General features: G+C 40.0%; 1 protein-coding gene across 1 annotated transcript in view; it reads left to right on the top strand.

Annotated features, from left to right (window-relative positions):
* Positions 1-15927, top strand: part of Zdhhc9 (zDHHC palmitoyltransferase 9) — a 32368-nt gene extending 16441 nt beyond the window's left edge. The window contains exons 4-9 of the mRNA XM_087903017.1: positions 6361-6498; positions 7347-7395; positions 8146-8248; positions 10000-10103; positions 10474-10570; positions 14342-15927. Of these exons, the coding sequence (XP_087759143.1) occupies positions 6361-6498; positions 7347-7395; positions 8146-8248; positions 10000-10103; positions 10474-10570; positions 14342-14458 (608 nt within the window). The 3' untranslated portion in view covers positions 14459-15927. The remainder of the gene's footprint in view (positions 1-6360; positions 6499-7346; positions 7396-8145; positions 8249-9999; positions 10104-10473; positions 10571-14341) is intronic.
* Positions 15928-17078: the final 1151 nt, after the last annotated feature.

Raw genomic sequence — 17078 nt, 5'->3', positions numbered from 1 at the left:
CTTGCATATATCCTTGCTTGCTTGAAGAGGGCACCAGATCTCAATAGATGGTTGTGAGCCATCATATGGTTGCTGGGAATGGAACTCAACACCTCTGGAAGAGCAACCAGTGCTCTTAACCTCTGAGGCCATCCAGCCCATCCCTTAATCTCTTAATCTCTCCAGTCCATCCCTCTCTTTATTAATATTCTTAAATATAAAGAACTCATACAGCCAGGTATAATGGCACATGCTTTTAATCCTAGCACTCAGAAGGCAGAGGTAGGTGGATATCTGTGAGTTCGAGCCAAACCTGGTCTACAAAGAGAGTTCCAGGACAACCAGGGCTATATAGAGAAGCCCTGTTTCAGAAAAAAAAAAAAAAAAGAACTCATACATGGGATTGGAGATGGCTCAGTGGTTAATAGCCATGGCTGCTTTTCCAGAGGATCTGAGTTCAATTCCCAGCACCTACATGATGGCATGTGTAACTTCAGTTCCAGGGGATTTGACACCCTTTTCTGGCTTCTGTGGGTACTAGGCATGCAGAATGTTTGTAGCCAAACCTATATGCACATTAAAAAAAAATAGAAAAATTGTACGATTAACTTTTTGAGACAGGGTTTCTCTGTGTAGCTCTGGCTGACCTGAAACTTTCTATGTAGATCAGGCTGCCCTAGAACGCACAGGGATCTGCACATCTGTTTCTCCCAGGTGTTGAAATTAAAGGCATATGCTTATACCTTTATAAATTGTATACCACCAGCTTATAAATTGGTTTTTGAAAAGCACTGATGCTCTGTGAGAAACATGGACAGGTCATAAAACAGAAAATTTAATTATCTAATTGATGTAAAAATATGTCCACCCCTACTAATCAGAGATAAATATTAAAACTGGATGTTTCTTAAAATTGTATTTTACTTTTTCTCGACAATTTCATAATGCATACAATGTTCTTGACCTTCTCCAGAACCCCCAACATATGCCGCTCCCAACTTCATGCCCTCTTCATTTAACACTTTATTTGATGTGCATTGGTGTGAATTGGAGTTACAGGCAGTTGCGAGCTGCCATGTGGGTGCTGGGAATTGAACCCAGGTCCTCAGAAAGAGCAGTTAGTCAGTGTTCTTAGCCACTGAGCCATCGCTCCAGCCCCTATTTTATTCTTTATAACCCACTGAGTCCAATCAGTGCTGCCTGCATGTACATGGATATGGGGTCATTTATTATCTGGCAACCACACCCCTAAAGAAAAAAACAACTCTCCATTCCCAGCAGTCATCAGTTGCTGATGGCTTCTCAGCTAAAGGTGGAGCCTCATGAGCCCCTCCTTCATCTGTGTGGAATTAGCTGGCTTGATTTTGTACAGGTAACCTTAGAAGCTGTTCATGAGTAGAATGGATCCTGTCATGCTCATTCAGAAAACAGCATTCCAAATCCCCCGCCTCTTGTACTCCTTCTCCTTCTTCCATGAAGTTCTCTGAGCATTAATAGGCTCAATATAGATGTCTCATTATGACTGAGCTCAGCAGTCACTTATTCTCAGCATTTTGATAAGTTCTGAGTGTCTGCATTGACTCCTGCCACTGTGGGGGTGGGTGGGACAGCTTCTATAACCAAGTTGAAAGCAGCGCTAAAAATATGGTAAAGCATAGATCTTTATAAATTTGCATTTTCTCAACGTTTTTATATGGCAAGTTTGCTTAAAATGAGACTATATCTATAATTCTAGGCATGATGCTAACCGCTTGAGCATGACAGTTTTCTTTATACAGTTCTTCTTTTTGAAAAAACATATTGTAACCCTTTAGCAAGGAGATGTACTACTCTTGCATTCTTATTTTTGATTAATACATAGCTCACTGTTCTTCAAAAACTAACCCCCCTTTAGAGGTGTTTGTGTGTGTGTTCATGTGTGTGTGGTTGCCCATGCATATGTAAGCCAGAATACAGCTTTGGGTGTCATTCCTCCCTGTTTTAGAGACAGGGTCTCTCTACGGGATCTATGACTTACCAAATTAGGTTATCCTAGTTGCCCAGTGAGCCCCAGGGATATCCTTGTCTCTGCCTCTCTAGTGATGGGATTAGAAGTATGTGCCACCATGTCTTATATTTTTTATGTGAGTCTGGGAGTTGCCTAACTCAGGTCCTGATGCTTGCACAGAAAACACTACAACAGAACTTTCCCTCAACCCCCATTTCATTTTTATTTTATCTTAACTTTTATTTTATACTAACTTATCTTAACTTTTGCCTGTGTGTATTTCTGTGCACCACTTGTGTGCCTGGTATTCTCAGACCAGAAGAAGGTGTTGGAGCCCCTAGAACTGGAGTTACAGATAGTAATGAGATGTTATTTTAGGTGCTGGGAATTTAACTCAGGTTCTTTGGAAGAGCAGAAGGTGCTCTTACCCACTGAGTCATCTCTCCAGCCATCAACCTCTTTGTTAAAAAGTCAATTAAAATACTATGCTGTGTTAAAAAATTTGGATGACATAAAAATATAAATAAAACTCAATTTTACATTTACACTCTATTTTTGCTGTATTTCCTTCTAATTCCTTTGTTTGTAAAACAAGACATGATATAATATAAAAGATTTTTAGTTTCTGGGTTTTGTGGTACTGGGGGTTGAACCAGGTCCTCACACGTGCTAGGCAAGCACTTTATTACAGGTTATATCTCCCATCTTTGTTTAATTTTTAGTTATTGTACAAAATAATAGGTTTCATTATGCCATTTTCACCTACATGTATCGTTCCGCTTTGCTCATATTTGCCTCAGTAATTTCTGTTCAACTCTCTCTCTCTCCCTCTCTCTCTCTCTCTCTCTCTCTCTCTCTCTCTCTCTCTCTCACACACACACACACACACACACACACACTCATGGATCTTGTTCTCATGTGAGAGAAAACACATAGCACCTGACTCTGGCTTATTTTATTTAGCATAATCATCTCTAGTTCCATCCATTTTCCTGACAACAACTTAATTTCATTCTTTACAGATGAATAGAATTCGACTGTTATATGTCTAGCATATCTATTCATCTGTTAATGGGCTTCTAGATTGGATCCATTATCTTAACTATTGTGAGTACTGCAGCAGTAAGCACTGATGTGCAAGTATCTCTGTGGAGGACGTATTAAATTCTTTTGGGTATATACCCAGTGGTATAGCTGACTATTATGGTACTTTTATTTTTGGTTTTCTGAGGAATCTCTACACTAATTCTCTGGTTTCTCCACATATAAGAGGCTCATTTTACTTTTTGTGAGTGTGTATGTGTGTAGACATGTTCATTTGTGTGTGTATGTCTGTGTGTGTGTGTGTATGTTGTGGCTGTGTACATGTGTGGTTGGAGGTTAAAGGTCAACATTGGATATCTTTCTTAATTGCTCTCCCCACTTCAGATTAAATTTAAATTTAATTTAATTTGTGTGTATTTGTGTTGTGTAATGTTTATTTGTGCTTATGTGCCACAGAGTACATTTTAATGTGGTTCTCTCCTTCTACCTTTAAGTCAGCCCCATGGATTCAGCTGAGGTTGACTTGTTTACTCAGCAAATGCTTCTGTCCTCTGAACCATCTTGATGCTCCCTTCCCAAATTATTTTCTTGAGACAGGGTCTCTCATTCTGACTGTGTAACTGGATCTTTGCCTGAGTTATGACTACAAAATCCTATCGACTTAATTGTTTAATCAACAGAATGTATATATTTCATGGTTCTAGAGACAGGGAAGTCCAAGATCAAGGTGACAGAAGGGTTAGTTTCTGGGAAGGCCTCTTTCTATGGCTTGCAGATGGCTTCTTCCTTGCTGTGTCCTCACACCTTTTCTTTGTACATTCGCACATTTCTAGTGTCACATCCTCTTCAGAGGGGGACATAATTCCTATTGAATTAAGACCCCATTCTATAACTACATAGTGAGATAATGTCTTACAAAGCAAAAACAAAGCTGGGTTGGTGGTGGCACACGCCTTTAGTCCCAGCACTCTGAAGGTAGAGACAAGCAGATTGAGTCTACAAAGTGAGTTCCAGGACAGCCAGGGCTACACAGAGAAACCCTGTCTTCAAACAAACAAACAAAAAACTCAAACAGAAAAAGGAGAACTTCTCTCTTAGTAAATTTCTAGTAGTCTTTGGTACTTTTCTTGAGGAAGTATTTTTTTATTGATTTAGAAAGATTTCTCACAAAATTAGGCATATATGTTTGTTCTCTCTAGTTTTTCCTTTTATGAGAGAGAGAGAGAAAGAGAGAGAGAATGTTTTTTTACGTGTGTGTTTGATGTGGGTGGGGCTTGTGTGCCGTGGAATGTGTGGAGGTCAGAGGACAACATTGTGAATTGATTCACTCCTACTTTATGTGAGCTCTGGGGAGCCAACTCAGGTTGTCAGGCTTGCAAGGCAAGTGCCTTTTGCCACAGAGCTGTCTCACTAGTATTTTTAGTGTATGGAAAGTCATTTTTTTTAAGTAAGAGACTTCTTTTGGTTTTATGACACAGTGTTTCTTGTTTAGTCCTCACTGTCCTGGAGCTTACTCTATAGATCAGACTGGCCTTAAACTCATGGAGATCCTCCTGCCTCTCCCTCCCTAGTAAAATTTGTTTTTTTTTGTTCTCTACATTTTGTTGCATTACTTATGTGCTTGGAAAGTCCAATATCTAGTCTTTGTAATTATTTTGTTATCTAAATTTGTTTTTGCCTATAACGATTAATCCATCTGGAATTTATTTTGTCAAATAGTGTGAAGAAAAAAAAGTAACTTTATTTTCTACCAGTTAGCTTATTGTCTCACAATTGTTCATGGAATCATACTTTCTTTTATAATGGTGTGCTTATTTGATGGTAAATTTCTGCATGGTCTACAGTCCATTTCTGTGTTCTTTCTGTTTCATTGAGCTAGTCCATGCAGTTTGTTTTGTGTTTTTATTGGGTTTTTTTGAGACAGGGTTTTTCTGTAGCTTTGGAGCTTGTCCTGGAGCTAGCTCTTGTAGACCAGGCTGGTTTCAAACAGAGATCTGCTTGCCTCTGCCTCCCGAGTGCTGGGATTAAAGGCATGCACCACCACCGCCCAACCTATTCCATATTCCAGTTTTAAGAATAGTGTATTGTAGATTTATATTTTTAATGAATACAGGTAAAAAGACTCATGATGTTTATTTCTCAAATTTATTTTCTGAATTTAGTAAATCCACCTGCTAAGGTTTTTACTGGAAAAAGCAATGCCTCTGCCCTTAACTGACAAAATAACCCGACCATTAGACTATTCAAAGCCTTTGTTTCTTGAACTGTAAAGTGAGAATTTTTTTTAAGAACTGATATCCAGTGTAGTTGTGAAGATCTGTTTAGTCAGGGTTCTCTAAGGAGACATAACTGATAGAATAAATATATATATGAATGGCATACAGGCTATGGTCTTGTTAGTCCAACAGTAGCTTCCTAATGAAAAGGCCAAGAATCCAGTAAGTAGTTGTTAAGTCCATGACTCTGGGTGTCTCAGCAATTTCAATATGGTGCTAGAGTCAAAGAGGATTCCTAGTCTTAGGTCTATGTTGGAATCTGAAGAAGTATGTACTGCTATCAGTGAAGGAATGCCTCTGCAACAGGATAGATGAACTTGCCAGCAAGAGTGAGGGTGAATAGGCAAAAAGCAAAAGCTTTCTTCTTCCATGTCCTTTTATGTAGACTACCATCAGAAGGTATAGCCCAGATTTAGGGAGATTCTTCCTGCTTCAAACAATATGATTAAGAAAATTCATGCCAGGCAGTGGTGGTGCACACCTTTAATACCAGTTCTTGAGAGGCAGAAGTAGGTGGATTTTTGTGAGTTTGAGGCCAGCCTGGTCTACACAGTGAGTGCCAGGACAGAATCCAAAGCTACAGAGAAACTCTTGTCTCAAGAAACAACAACAACAACAAAAACCAAAACCAACCAAACAAAACCAAAATAAAGAAAGAAAGAAAATTCCTCACAGATTTGTCCAGCAGCTTGAGTTTTAGAGTTTTAGTTGATTACCAATATTGTCAAGTTGACAACAACGATAAGCCACCATAAAATCAAACGAGCTAGTGGTGAAAACATTTTGATAAAGTGAAGAATGTCAACTGTAGTTATCTTCCCTTCCCCTGCTTTTGAGACAGGTGTGTATGTAGCTCTTTTTTGAGACAGGTAGCTCTGGCTGGCCTAGAACACACTACGTAAACTGGGTTGGCCTCAAACTCCTAGAGATCTACCTGTCCCAACCTCCCAAGTATTGGGATTAAAGGTGTTCTCCACCATGCCCAGCTTCTTGAGTTCTTTGTGTTGGGTACCATGTGGCTGGTGGAGTGGCTTCTGTTTTTGAGTCTGTCATTGAACTCTCTTTCTTCCACAGAGCGCTTCGACCATCACTGCCCCTGGGTGGGAAATTGTGTTGGAAAGAGGAACTACCGCTACTTCTACCTCTTCATTCTTTCTCTCTCCCTCCTTACAATTTATGTCTTCGCCTTTAACATCGTCTACGTGGCCCTCAGTGAGTATACAGGGCAGCATCTGTCACTGGAGTGAGAGTCAGGTGGGGAAAGGCTTGAGGGGTAACTTAGGGGGAAGATGGATTTGTGGTGGTTCTTTGCTGCTAGGAAGACACCCCAGGAGCAAACAGAAGTACTATTGTCTGTTCTTGAGCAATAACCAATCTGAACTTACATTGGTAGATAGATATTTACTGAGTATTCTGGCCTTTTCCCTGGCTGTCTGCTGGTGAGAATGGGGCCCTAATTCCTGAGCCACACCCAGAATACTGAGAGGTTCTGAAGTGATACAAAAGGTTGGGCATGTATTTGCCTCTACACATCCTCTCATTCTGCTTTGCAAGATATACCTTTGTGGTGGGTATATCTTTTACCTGTTTGTGGCTCATGGTATATACTTCAGAGATGGAAAACACACCCTCATGTGCATGTACACACACATACAAAGTAGAGAATGGAGCTAAGCAAGAGGTCTTAAAAAGAGATGAGCTCTAAGCTGGCATCTGTGAGAAGGTTTCTCTAGAGTACTTCTGGTTTCTTTCATCTGTTACTATGACACTGCATGTCCATATTTGGGAACTGGGAAAAGGAAAAGGAACCTAATGCTTGGTTTCTCCCAGCTCTGTACCAGTGCTTAGCGCTGCATTGGAATGTGTTGGAAATGAGAACTCAAGCCACATGTGTGCAGGTGAAAGGGAAACTCTTTATCCTTGCCTCGATGGGACCTTCTCTTTTGCCAGAGTGTAGTACAGGACAGGAATATGAGGAAGTGAGTAGATACTAAGGGGCTTTTTATAGTTTTGACTGAAGTTACTAATTTTTATTTCTGCTCCTCTTCCCAATTTCACAGAATCCTTGAAAATTGGCTTCCTGGAGACATTGAAAGAAACTCCTGGAACATATCCTCCCCTGGCAGTTTATCCCTGTGAAGCATCTTAAACTGCTTGCCAGCATGTTTTCTTCCTGCAGTTCTCCCGCTATCTAGTTTTCCAGACATTAGTGAATGCCAAAGCCTAAAATTAACAAGTGTAGTCCTAGTGTTAGCAACTTGAATGGAAAATGGTCAGGACTTTAAGGGAAATTTGCCCCTCACCTCTTTCTTGGCTGCCTCCTCTCCTTCAAGAGTCCTTCCAGGTGCAGCCTTAAGGACTACCGTCTGTCTCAATACACTTTTGTGCTATTTGTTGGGAGCCCTGCCCTACTGTTCCAGAGAAGGCTTATTTTGTGCAGTGGCTACAGTTCTGAAAAAGAGATTTAGAAGAGATTTGGATAAACCACATCTTGTTTCTATTCCATTGATTTTTCATTTATAAAGTTTATCTTGGGTGGGATTTTTATTAGCAGTGGTGGCCAACATTGTTTAGCTTTGGCACCTTCCTAAATGTCCTCTTCGAAGAACCGATGACAGTCAAATGCTACACGCTAGAGATGATAGAGATTTATTCATAGTGAATAAGCAGAAATGCATTAACTTTCATAAAGGACATATCCAGTGAAGTTTAGAATTCATGTATAGTTATATACAGGTAATTTGACTTTTGTGATACTTGTTCCAAGATGTAAAGATGGTATAACTAGTATCACAAATGTGAACTGAAGCATCAGGTTCCCTAGTTTGAGCTCTTCATTATTCCTTAACCTAAACTCACTGTTCTGGAAGTTCTCATTTGCTTCTTCACACTCTGGTCTGTTGTGGGACTGACTGGATTTCACACTTTCCTCGTGGCTCTCAACCAGACAACCAATGAAGACGTGAGTCAGCTTTCTTATCTTGCTATATATTCTCTCCGTGCCCATTCTCTAGTCACCTAGGAAACCATGTCTCCAAGGCCTGGAAGGTTGAGACAAGTGGAAAAGAAACCTGGCTTGGGAGATTGTTAAATAAAGGTATAGAAGAGAAGGCAAACAGCTTTGTTTGGAGCTGAATGCCTGTAGAACATTAGGAAGAGGTTGAAAAGTTGGATAGGCACAACGTCTTTTAACTATTTGTAGGTTCTTAAAGGCTAGTTGAAGTCCTAATGTGATGGAATGCTCCTATAATCACAATGGTTTCTAGAGATACTCAAACAAGAAGATCTCAAGTTGAAGGCTACTCTGGGCTATAGAGTGACGTAGCTAGATCTTGTCTTAAAAACAAGCAAATAATAATGAAGGCTTTTTGGTGCTATTCTAAATTTAGAATACAGAAGGATGATTACACCAAATAAATATTTACTTTTAATGAATTACCAATTCACATTTATTATGGATATGAGAAAAATATACTTGAACAAATAAATACATCCCCATAACTTTACCTTCTAGATTTCACTTTTGTTAATGGTATGATTTATACTCTTCTAAACTTGTCTAGATTTGATCTTATTTGTTTACACATACACTGTATTTTAAATTTAATTTTATTTAAAAATTTTCATACAATGTATTTTTATCATATTCTTTTTCCTTCCTCAACTCCTCCCAGATCTTCCCCACCTCTTACCCATCTGGCTTCATGTTCTTTTTCTTTCTTTTTTAAAAAAAGAAAAAAGTCAAAACAACAAAATTCTAAGCAAACTAAAAAAAAAAAGATAAAAATACCAAAGGAAAGTAAACCAAAACAAAGAGTACAAAAAACAAAATACAGAGTCTGTTTTGTGTTGGCACTACTCCAGGGCATGGGGCCTGCCCTGGAGAGTGGTTGTTATATCCAGTGACACTCACTGGAGAAAACTGACTTCCCTCCCAGCAAGTATCAATTGCAGATAACTTCTTGGTTAGTGGTAGGACTTTGTGTCTATTTCCCCTTCTCCAAGCTAGAATTTTGCCTGGTCTCGACCTGTGCAGGCTTTGTGTATGCCGTTACAGTCTCTGTAAGTTTTTATATACACTGTATTTTTGAATAAAAATAGTATATGTTCATTTTTCTTTTTCTTACTCTTATAAACAATTTTCATGTTCAACTATTTGCTTCTTTTTAATTATTCATTAGTGTGTGTGCATGCATGACAGCACTTGCGTTTTTTCAGAGGGAAACTTGGTTCTCTCCTGCCTTGTGAGTCCTGATGACTCAGACCATTAAACTTGATGGCAAATTGGCTTTACCTACTGAGCAATCTCCCTGGCCCCTATTTTTGTCATTAATTTTGGTTATATATATATATATATATATATATATATATATATATATATATATATATATTAAAGCATTAACCATTTGACCTTAACCATTTTAAATTTTTTATTAATTTATTTTGTGGGATTTTGAGATTACTATGTAGACTAGGTTGGCCTAGCACCCAGACTCTTCCATCTTTGGCCTCCTAAATCTTGGATTACAGGGTGTGTGCCATTATGCCCAACATCTTCAGCTTTTCTAAATGTACAATTCAGTGACATTTAGTGTATTCATGTTATTGTGCAATGATTGCCATTATCCACCTCTTGAACTTTTCCATTATCCCATGCTGCATGTATTTCTCCAGCATAACTTTTTAATGTAAGCCCTGGCTTTTATCCTCTAGATCAAAGGATCATGGACAGGGAAGAATCGTGTGCAGAATCCCTACAGCCATGGCAACATTGTGAAGAACTGCTGTGAAGTGCTTTGTGGCCCCCTGCCCCCCAGGTACTCAAGTAACAAAAGTGTTCTGGACTACTAAGATTAACTACTCAAACCCATCCTCTTGCCTGCTCTGCTGCATTCTCCTGAATGGAGCTTCTTGATCTCAAATAGGTCTTTCTGGGAATTGTCACATGGCACTATAGCTACATGGTCCATAAACCATGGGCTGGGTATTTCATTTGTTTGTTCCCTGGTTAATGTGACATCCTTTAGTTTGTGGAAGAGTAAATAGAAGGTAGATGTGTGCTAGGGTCAGAAGAGATTGCCAAAGGCTTATTTGTACTTTCTAATGTACATAACAAGATTCAGTGGGGACTGAGCTGGTAGAAGAGTGGCTGCCAAAGACCTTGATTAATTCTCCTGTCTCTGTCAGTGTGTTGGATCGAAGGGGTATTTTGCCACTGGAGGAAAATGGAAGTCGTCCTCCAAGTACTCAAGAGACCAGCAGTAGCCTCTTGCCACAGAGTCCAGTAAGTATTGCAGACTTATGCTGTGTTGGTGAGAGGGACCATGTAGGCTACCTCTACAGCTTCAAAATATAACTGTGATTTTGTATCCTAAGCTCCCCAGAGTCCCTGTCTCTGCTTCTGGCCTGGTAGTGCCTTCAGATCTTTGTGCCCTTGGCATAGATTAAGATTTATTCATTTCTTTGACACATACTAATGAGTTATTCTGTGCCAGCACTTTCATAGGTTCAAGGGATACACCAGTGAGCAAGTTGAATGATGTCCTTCCTTGAAAGAAGTTATTGTCTGGTGGAGATGAGGGATAAGAAAGCAGAGCATTGCTCAGTGGGTAAAGAGTAGCTTGATTAGGGAAACATACAATGTTGTAGAGGCAAAGGTGTGGCCAGAGGACCATGTAAGAGTTAGTGATGTGGTTACATTGGTATAATATGCGGATGCTGTGAGCATTCTCCTGGGTTGAAATTCTTAAAAGTTATTTGAACTATATGTATGTATTTATTTATTGATTTATATATTTGGCTTTTCGAGACAGGGTTTTTCTGCGTTGCTTTGGAGCCTGTCCTGGCACTAGCCCTGTAGACCAGGCTGACCTTGAACTCACAGAGATCCGCCTGCCTCTGCCTCCCCAGTGCTGGGTTTAAAGGCACTTGCTACCACCTCCCAGTTTGAAATTTATTTTAAGAGATTTACTGAGATTCAATACACATACCATGCAATGTCTATTTAAAATGTACAGTTTCCTAGTGTAGTATACTAACATGTGTATGATTGTTGCAAATAAAAAAAAACATTTACTTATCCTCTGCCTTAAGAAACCTTATATACACTGGGTGGTGGTGCCACACGCCTTTAACCACTTTAATCTCAGGAGGCAGAAGCAGGTGGATCTCTGTGAGCTCGAGGCCAGCATGGTCTACAGAGAGAGTTTCAGTACAGGCTCCAAAGCTACAAACAAAAATCTGTCTAGAAAAACAAACAAACAGATACATAAATAAGAAAGAAAAGAAACCTTGTGTACCTTAGCAATGAGATCTGGGGATGAAACTCAGGGCCTCATACATACTAGGCAAACACTGTACCAATGAGCTCTCCCTGCCCAGGTGTAACATTTTGAATGCTGATACATTTTTTATTTTAAAATTCTATTTATCATTACTGTGGTGTGTGTATGCGGTGTGTGTGTGTGTGAGTGTGGGCATGTGTATGCCACAGTGTGCATGTGGAGGTCAGGCGACAACTTTTAGAATCAATTCTCTCTTCTCACTGTGAATTCCAGGGATCAAGCTTAAGTCATCAGGCTTACTTGGCAAGTGCCCTTACCTGCTGAGTCATCTCCCTAGCCCTGTTTCCACCTTTTGGTTATTATAAGCAATGCTACTATGAACGTCTCTGTGCAAGTTTTTGCATGGACATATGCTTTCATTTTTCTTGGCTGTATTCCTAGGAGTGAAATTGCTGAAAGAAGTGGTAACACAATTATATAAATAAAACATTTACATCTTTTGGAATGCTGCTGAGATGCTTTCTAAAGTGCTTTCACCATTTTTCACTTCCTCTAGCATTATCTGATAGGTTATCTGATCTATTTTAGCCTCTGTAGATGTGATGTGTTATCTCATTGTCTTTCATTTGCATTTCCCTGATGACTAATGATGCATACATCTTTCCATATAGGTATTAGTAATTTGTATATCTTCACAAGGGAGCTGTTTATTCAGATCTTTTGTTTGTTCCCTCTCTTTCTCTCCCCCAATCCCTTCAGCCCTCTCCACCCACTCCTATCCTGCTTCATGTGTGTAGGCAGATAGCAGGACAGAGGATACTTTTTACTGTTCCTTAAGTGCTTTCCAGATTTGCTTTTTGATGGCTTGTTCATTTGTTTGGCTTGTATTTTTGTTTGTTTGTTTTTAGATTCTCTGGGATCAGAAGTGTCTGCCACCATTCTTGACTTTCTCCTACCCTGGGTTAGGAGACCCATTAAACTCTGGTCCTTATGTTTACACATCAACCCAGTGAGCTATCTCTGCATCCCATATGTTCTAAATTTATGTCAATTTCTTTCTTTTCTTTTATTGATCATGATTTTGGTGCCACGTTAAGAAACCATTACCTAATACATGGTTGTGAAGATTTATTCCTCTGCTTCTTCTGAGAGTTTTATAGTTTGAACCTTTACATTTATATTTTTGATCCATTTTAAGTTAATTTTTATACATGTGAAGAGGTAGGGAGTATGCATTGTTTTATTTATTTTTGTCTGTGGATATTCAGTTATCTTTCTACCATTTGTTGAAAAGATTGTTCCCTTTCCCTCATTATTTTGACACTCTTTTTGAAAATCAATTGACTGAAATGTGTGAGTTCATTTCTGAACTCTCAGTTATAGTCTGTTGATCTATATGTCTGTTCTTATTCCTATAGTATACTACTGTCTCTGCTGCTTTAGCACTGAGAAGTTTTTAAAATGGGAAATACTATTCCTTTAATTTTTATTCTTTTTTCATGATTGATTTGGCTTTTCTTGGTTTCTTGAAATCTTAGGTGGGCCTTAGGATTATTTTAAAGCTTATGAGTTTCTGTGAAGAAACCAGCTGGAATTTTGATAGAGATTATATTGACTCTACAGATCAATTTGAGGAATACTGCCACCATGACACAAATTTTCTGAGCCATTGTTAATGACTATCTTTTGCTGGAGGTGGAGCTCAGTGGTAGGGTACTTGTAATGCTTGCACACTCACATGCACATCTACACACAGAGGAGAGAGATTGAGAGACAGAGACACACAGAGAGAAAGAGAGTGAGCCAATCTGTCTCTTTGACTTTCATGCCTGCTGACATGTCATGATACAGTGGGACAGTAGCTTTCTGCCAGGTAGAAAGGGAACCCTTACCAAAAATCATGGGCTGTCCTTTTGTTCATTTTGGTTTTCTTTGATGCTATAGTTCTAAATGAATCTTTTGTTACATAAATATTTTCTTTTTGACATTAATGTAAATGAAGTTGGTTTCCTAATTTCATTTTTGCATTGCTCATTGGAATGTAGAGACACATAACTAATCTTTGTATGCCAGTCTCATATTCTGAAATCTAACCAAATATGTTTTCATTCTAATAGATTTTTAGATTTAAACTTTGTTTCAAAATATCATCTTATTTCATGTGCATGCTTTTTGTAGGAATATTATTCTCTTCTCCCCTAAATTTTTCATTTGCTTTTTAGAGGACAGCAAGCATGTTACTGTCACCATCTTGAATATCATTTTTCTGATGAGGCTGATTCCAAATAATAATGATATAGGTTAGTGGTTCTCAGCTGAATATAGGACAGGATTAGAATCACTTAGGAGACTTTTTAGATCATATGTATCATTTGAAACCACTTTCATAGATTTCAACTCACTATTCTAATAAATTCTCTGTTAGGACAGAAACAGAATTGAAAATCATTAGGTCAAACCTTGTTAGATAAGCACAATACAATATTCTGTTGTGGTGGGTATGCTTGCATGTAATTATTCATGGTACTTCTTAGTATCATCATTTATAATAGTGGAAACATCTGTCCATAACAGTTTAAGGACAGACCTCAAATAAGCTGCAGGCACATTCTGCTGAGGAAATGATCTTGGTCTGAGTTTGGTAACCATGGCTGCATATCTTAGTGTCATTGGAGTCAAAGGTTTCTAAGAAAGAAGTCAATGCCTTTGGATTGTCTGCATTTAGATTTTAAGAGAACTTTGCGTTGAATCTGATATCTTTTACTTCTCAGGCCTCAACAGAACATATGAACTCTAATGAGATGCCGGAGGACAGCACCACTCCGGAAGAGATGCCACCTCCAGAGCCCCCAGAGCCACCACAGGAGGCGACTGAAGCTGAGAAGTAGCCTGTCTATGGAAGAGACTTTTGTTTGTGTTTCATTAGGGCTATGAGAGAATTCAGGGGGAAGATCAACCTGAGACAGAGAGCAAATAAGCTGTCCCTTATTACTATTTTCCTTTGGTCTTTAGTCACCGAATTACACACTGGCATTTTCTTGCTGCAAACTTTTTTTAAAATTTATGGACTTAAGACCGTGGCAGAAGATGCCAGTTACCTCTTGGCAACTGGACAAATGGGTCTCTTGGGACATGGCACTTGTTTTCCATGGTCTCAGCCACAAGGTGTCCTTGGACTCCCCTTCTCTTCCCTCCAGATCCTAGCTCTCCTGCTGGGGGCCATTGGTCTCATTCTTGGGCTAAAGCTGCTCAAGACTGACTCAGGTCCTTTCCAGCTGCTGCATGTCCTGAGTCCAGAGGCAGTCACAGAGACCTCTGACCAGGGAATCCTAACTGGGCTCTTGACTCCTTCAGACCTAATGAGGATTGGAGAGTGAGGTTGGAGGATTTTCCTGGCTACAAAGTGCCAGCATTGCCAGCCAATCCTTTTAGGAATAGGGCAGGTACCTTCCACTTGTATTTATTTGTGTAGCTTCTCCTCTCCCCCTCCCCCATCCACTCTCTAACATCCAAGTTCCACTCTTTCCCCATTAGATGATATATGTAAGTAGTCATAGTAGAGATAACAATTTACATTTCTCATAGGTTCTCCAGAAACTTCAATGCCTGTGCTATTCTCAATAAGCATTGATGTGATGCCAACAGCATAGCCCCTCACACTCTCTGTCTCATCTCCCCTCTTTTCTCATTAGCCCATTTTAATTTTCTTTTTTTGACACCTGCTTCCTTTGGGAGCAGGAATGGCAGTAATAAAAGCCTGCACTTTGGTGCTTCCTTTTCCTCAGAGGAAGCCTGAGTGCTCATTAAAACACTACCCCTCAGACTTCTTGTGTAAGGCCTACAGAGGCCCTGAATGCACAAATGGGGAAGCCAAGGCACAGAGAGGCTCTCCTCTCCTCTCCTCTCCCCTCCTATCCCTCTTCATCCCCTCAAAAAAAATAGAAAACAAAACAAAACAAAAAGGCTAAACAGTTCTTCCATTAAGCCTTGGCTGAGTGAGGGAAAGCCCAGCACTGCTACCCTCCCGGGTGTTCCACTCCAAGGCCTCAGCCCACCTCTGGCAATGGTAACCACACCAGGGGCTTCATCCAAGCCCTACTCTTCCAGCACTTCCACCGGCAGAGTCCACGAGCCAATTCACCCTGGGGGTGGACTGTGGCCCCCAGGCAGCTCTGCTCAGGACCTGCGCTATTTCAGGGAAGAAGTTCTATGTATTATATGTGGCTATATTTCCTAGAGTACCTGTGTTTTTCTCTTTCTAAGCCAGGGTCTTGTCTGGACAACTTATGGGGACAGTAAGGGGTGTGAACCACAACTTTTAATCTATTTGAAGGCGATTAAACTGTGTCTAATGCAAGCTGCCTGCCTCCTCCTTCCCCTTCCATTTCAAGAGCCACCACGGGGTTGTGAAGGTGTTTGTGTGTTGGGTCAGGGGGTGGGTGGGGGGGTAGAAGGGGTTGCTTGTTACTTCCCATACTTCCATTTTCCAGGGTACCCTTGGGTTGAAGAGATAGATACCTCTCAAATTCAACCTCTCCATTGATCTATTTAATTCTGGGCCGAAGTTTATCTTATTCTGGACTATGAAGACAGGACGTCCAAGCAATACACAGTGTGAGCATGACTGGGAGAGTAAAGGGTTGACACTTAAGAGAACGTGTTCTTCATTGGGATATTGTGTTAAGTAGGTGGATACTGTTGTCTGCAAGTGAGTCTTGGATTTTGAAGCAGGCTGTCCAGGGCCTCCGGTTGGAAGTATTTCATTAGTGATCTTTTACAAGTGATGGCATGCATTTTTTTCAATGGTCTATAATCAAGACTCCTATCTCACTCTTTCCAGTTAATTGTAATTAGTGAAATTTGGCTGCTCCCAGGTTTCTCGGTGTCTTTTTGTTTTGGTTGCTGCAGGATTTAATATCCTTGGGGGAGAGAGAGTCATTGGGAGAGAGCTTGACTCAACTTCCTCTCCTCTCTGCTTCTCCTTTCCCACTTTTTCAGTGGCTCTCAGTTTTGTTCTTACAGTTTGGGTTCAGGTAGTTGAAAAGGAGGGCAATCATGGAGAGTGTGGAAGCTTCATGTTTTTGTGTTATTGTGTTTTCCAATCAACTGTCCCTCCTGGGGACTCCCTTTTTTAGTCACTACTCAGCCTATGTCCACTCTTGGGCCAGAATGGATTTCTTTCCTCCCTCGACTTACCTCAGCTACTCTTCTGCTGCCCCTTAGGTCAGCCAGAAGAGCTTTCTCTTCTGGTGGGAAGGATCAAAATGAAAATCTTTTATCTCTAGTATAAAATGTTTTTGTTTGTTTGCTTGTTTTGTTGTTTGTTTAAATCTGCTTCCTCACTCTCCTTGCCCCCCCCCCTCTCTCTCTCTCTGTCTCTCTCTCCCTCTCTCTCTTCTGCATTTAAGACCTTGGCCTGAATATCTGTCCCATTCTTATCATATACCAGCTGGGACTGTCCCTAGTCTGAGCTCTGATCAGAGGAGAGATTGAAGACTTGATCTTTCT

Source organism: Myodes glareolus, chromosome X, assembly GCF_982192425.1.
Source record: "Myodes glareolus chromosome X, mMyoGla1.1, whole genome shotgun sequence".
In the NCBI taxonomy this organism is placed as follows: domain Eukaryota; kingdom Metazoa; phylum Chordata; class Mammalia; order Rodentia; family Cricetidae; genus Myodes; species Myodes glareolus.
This window is presented reverse-complemented; position numbering and strand designations above follow the sequence as displayed.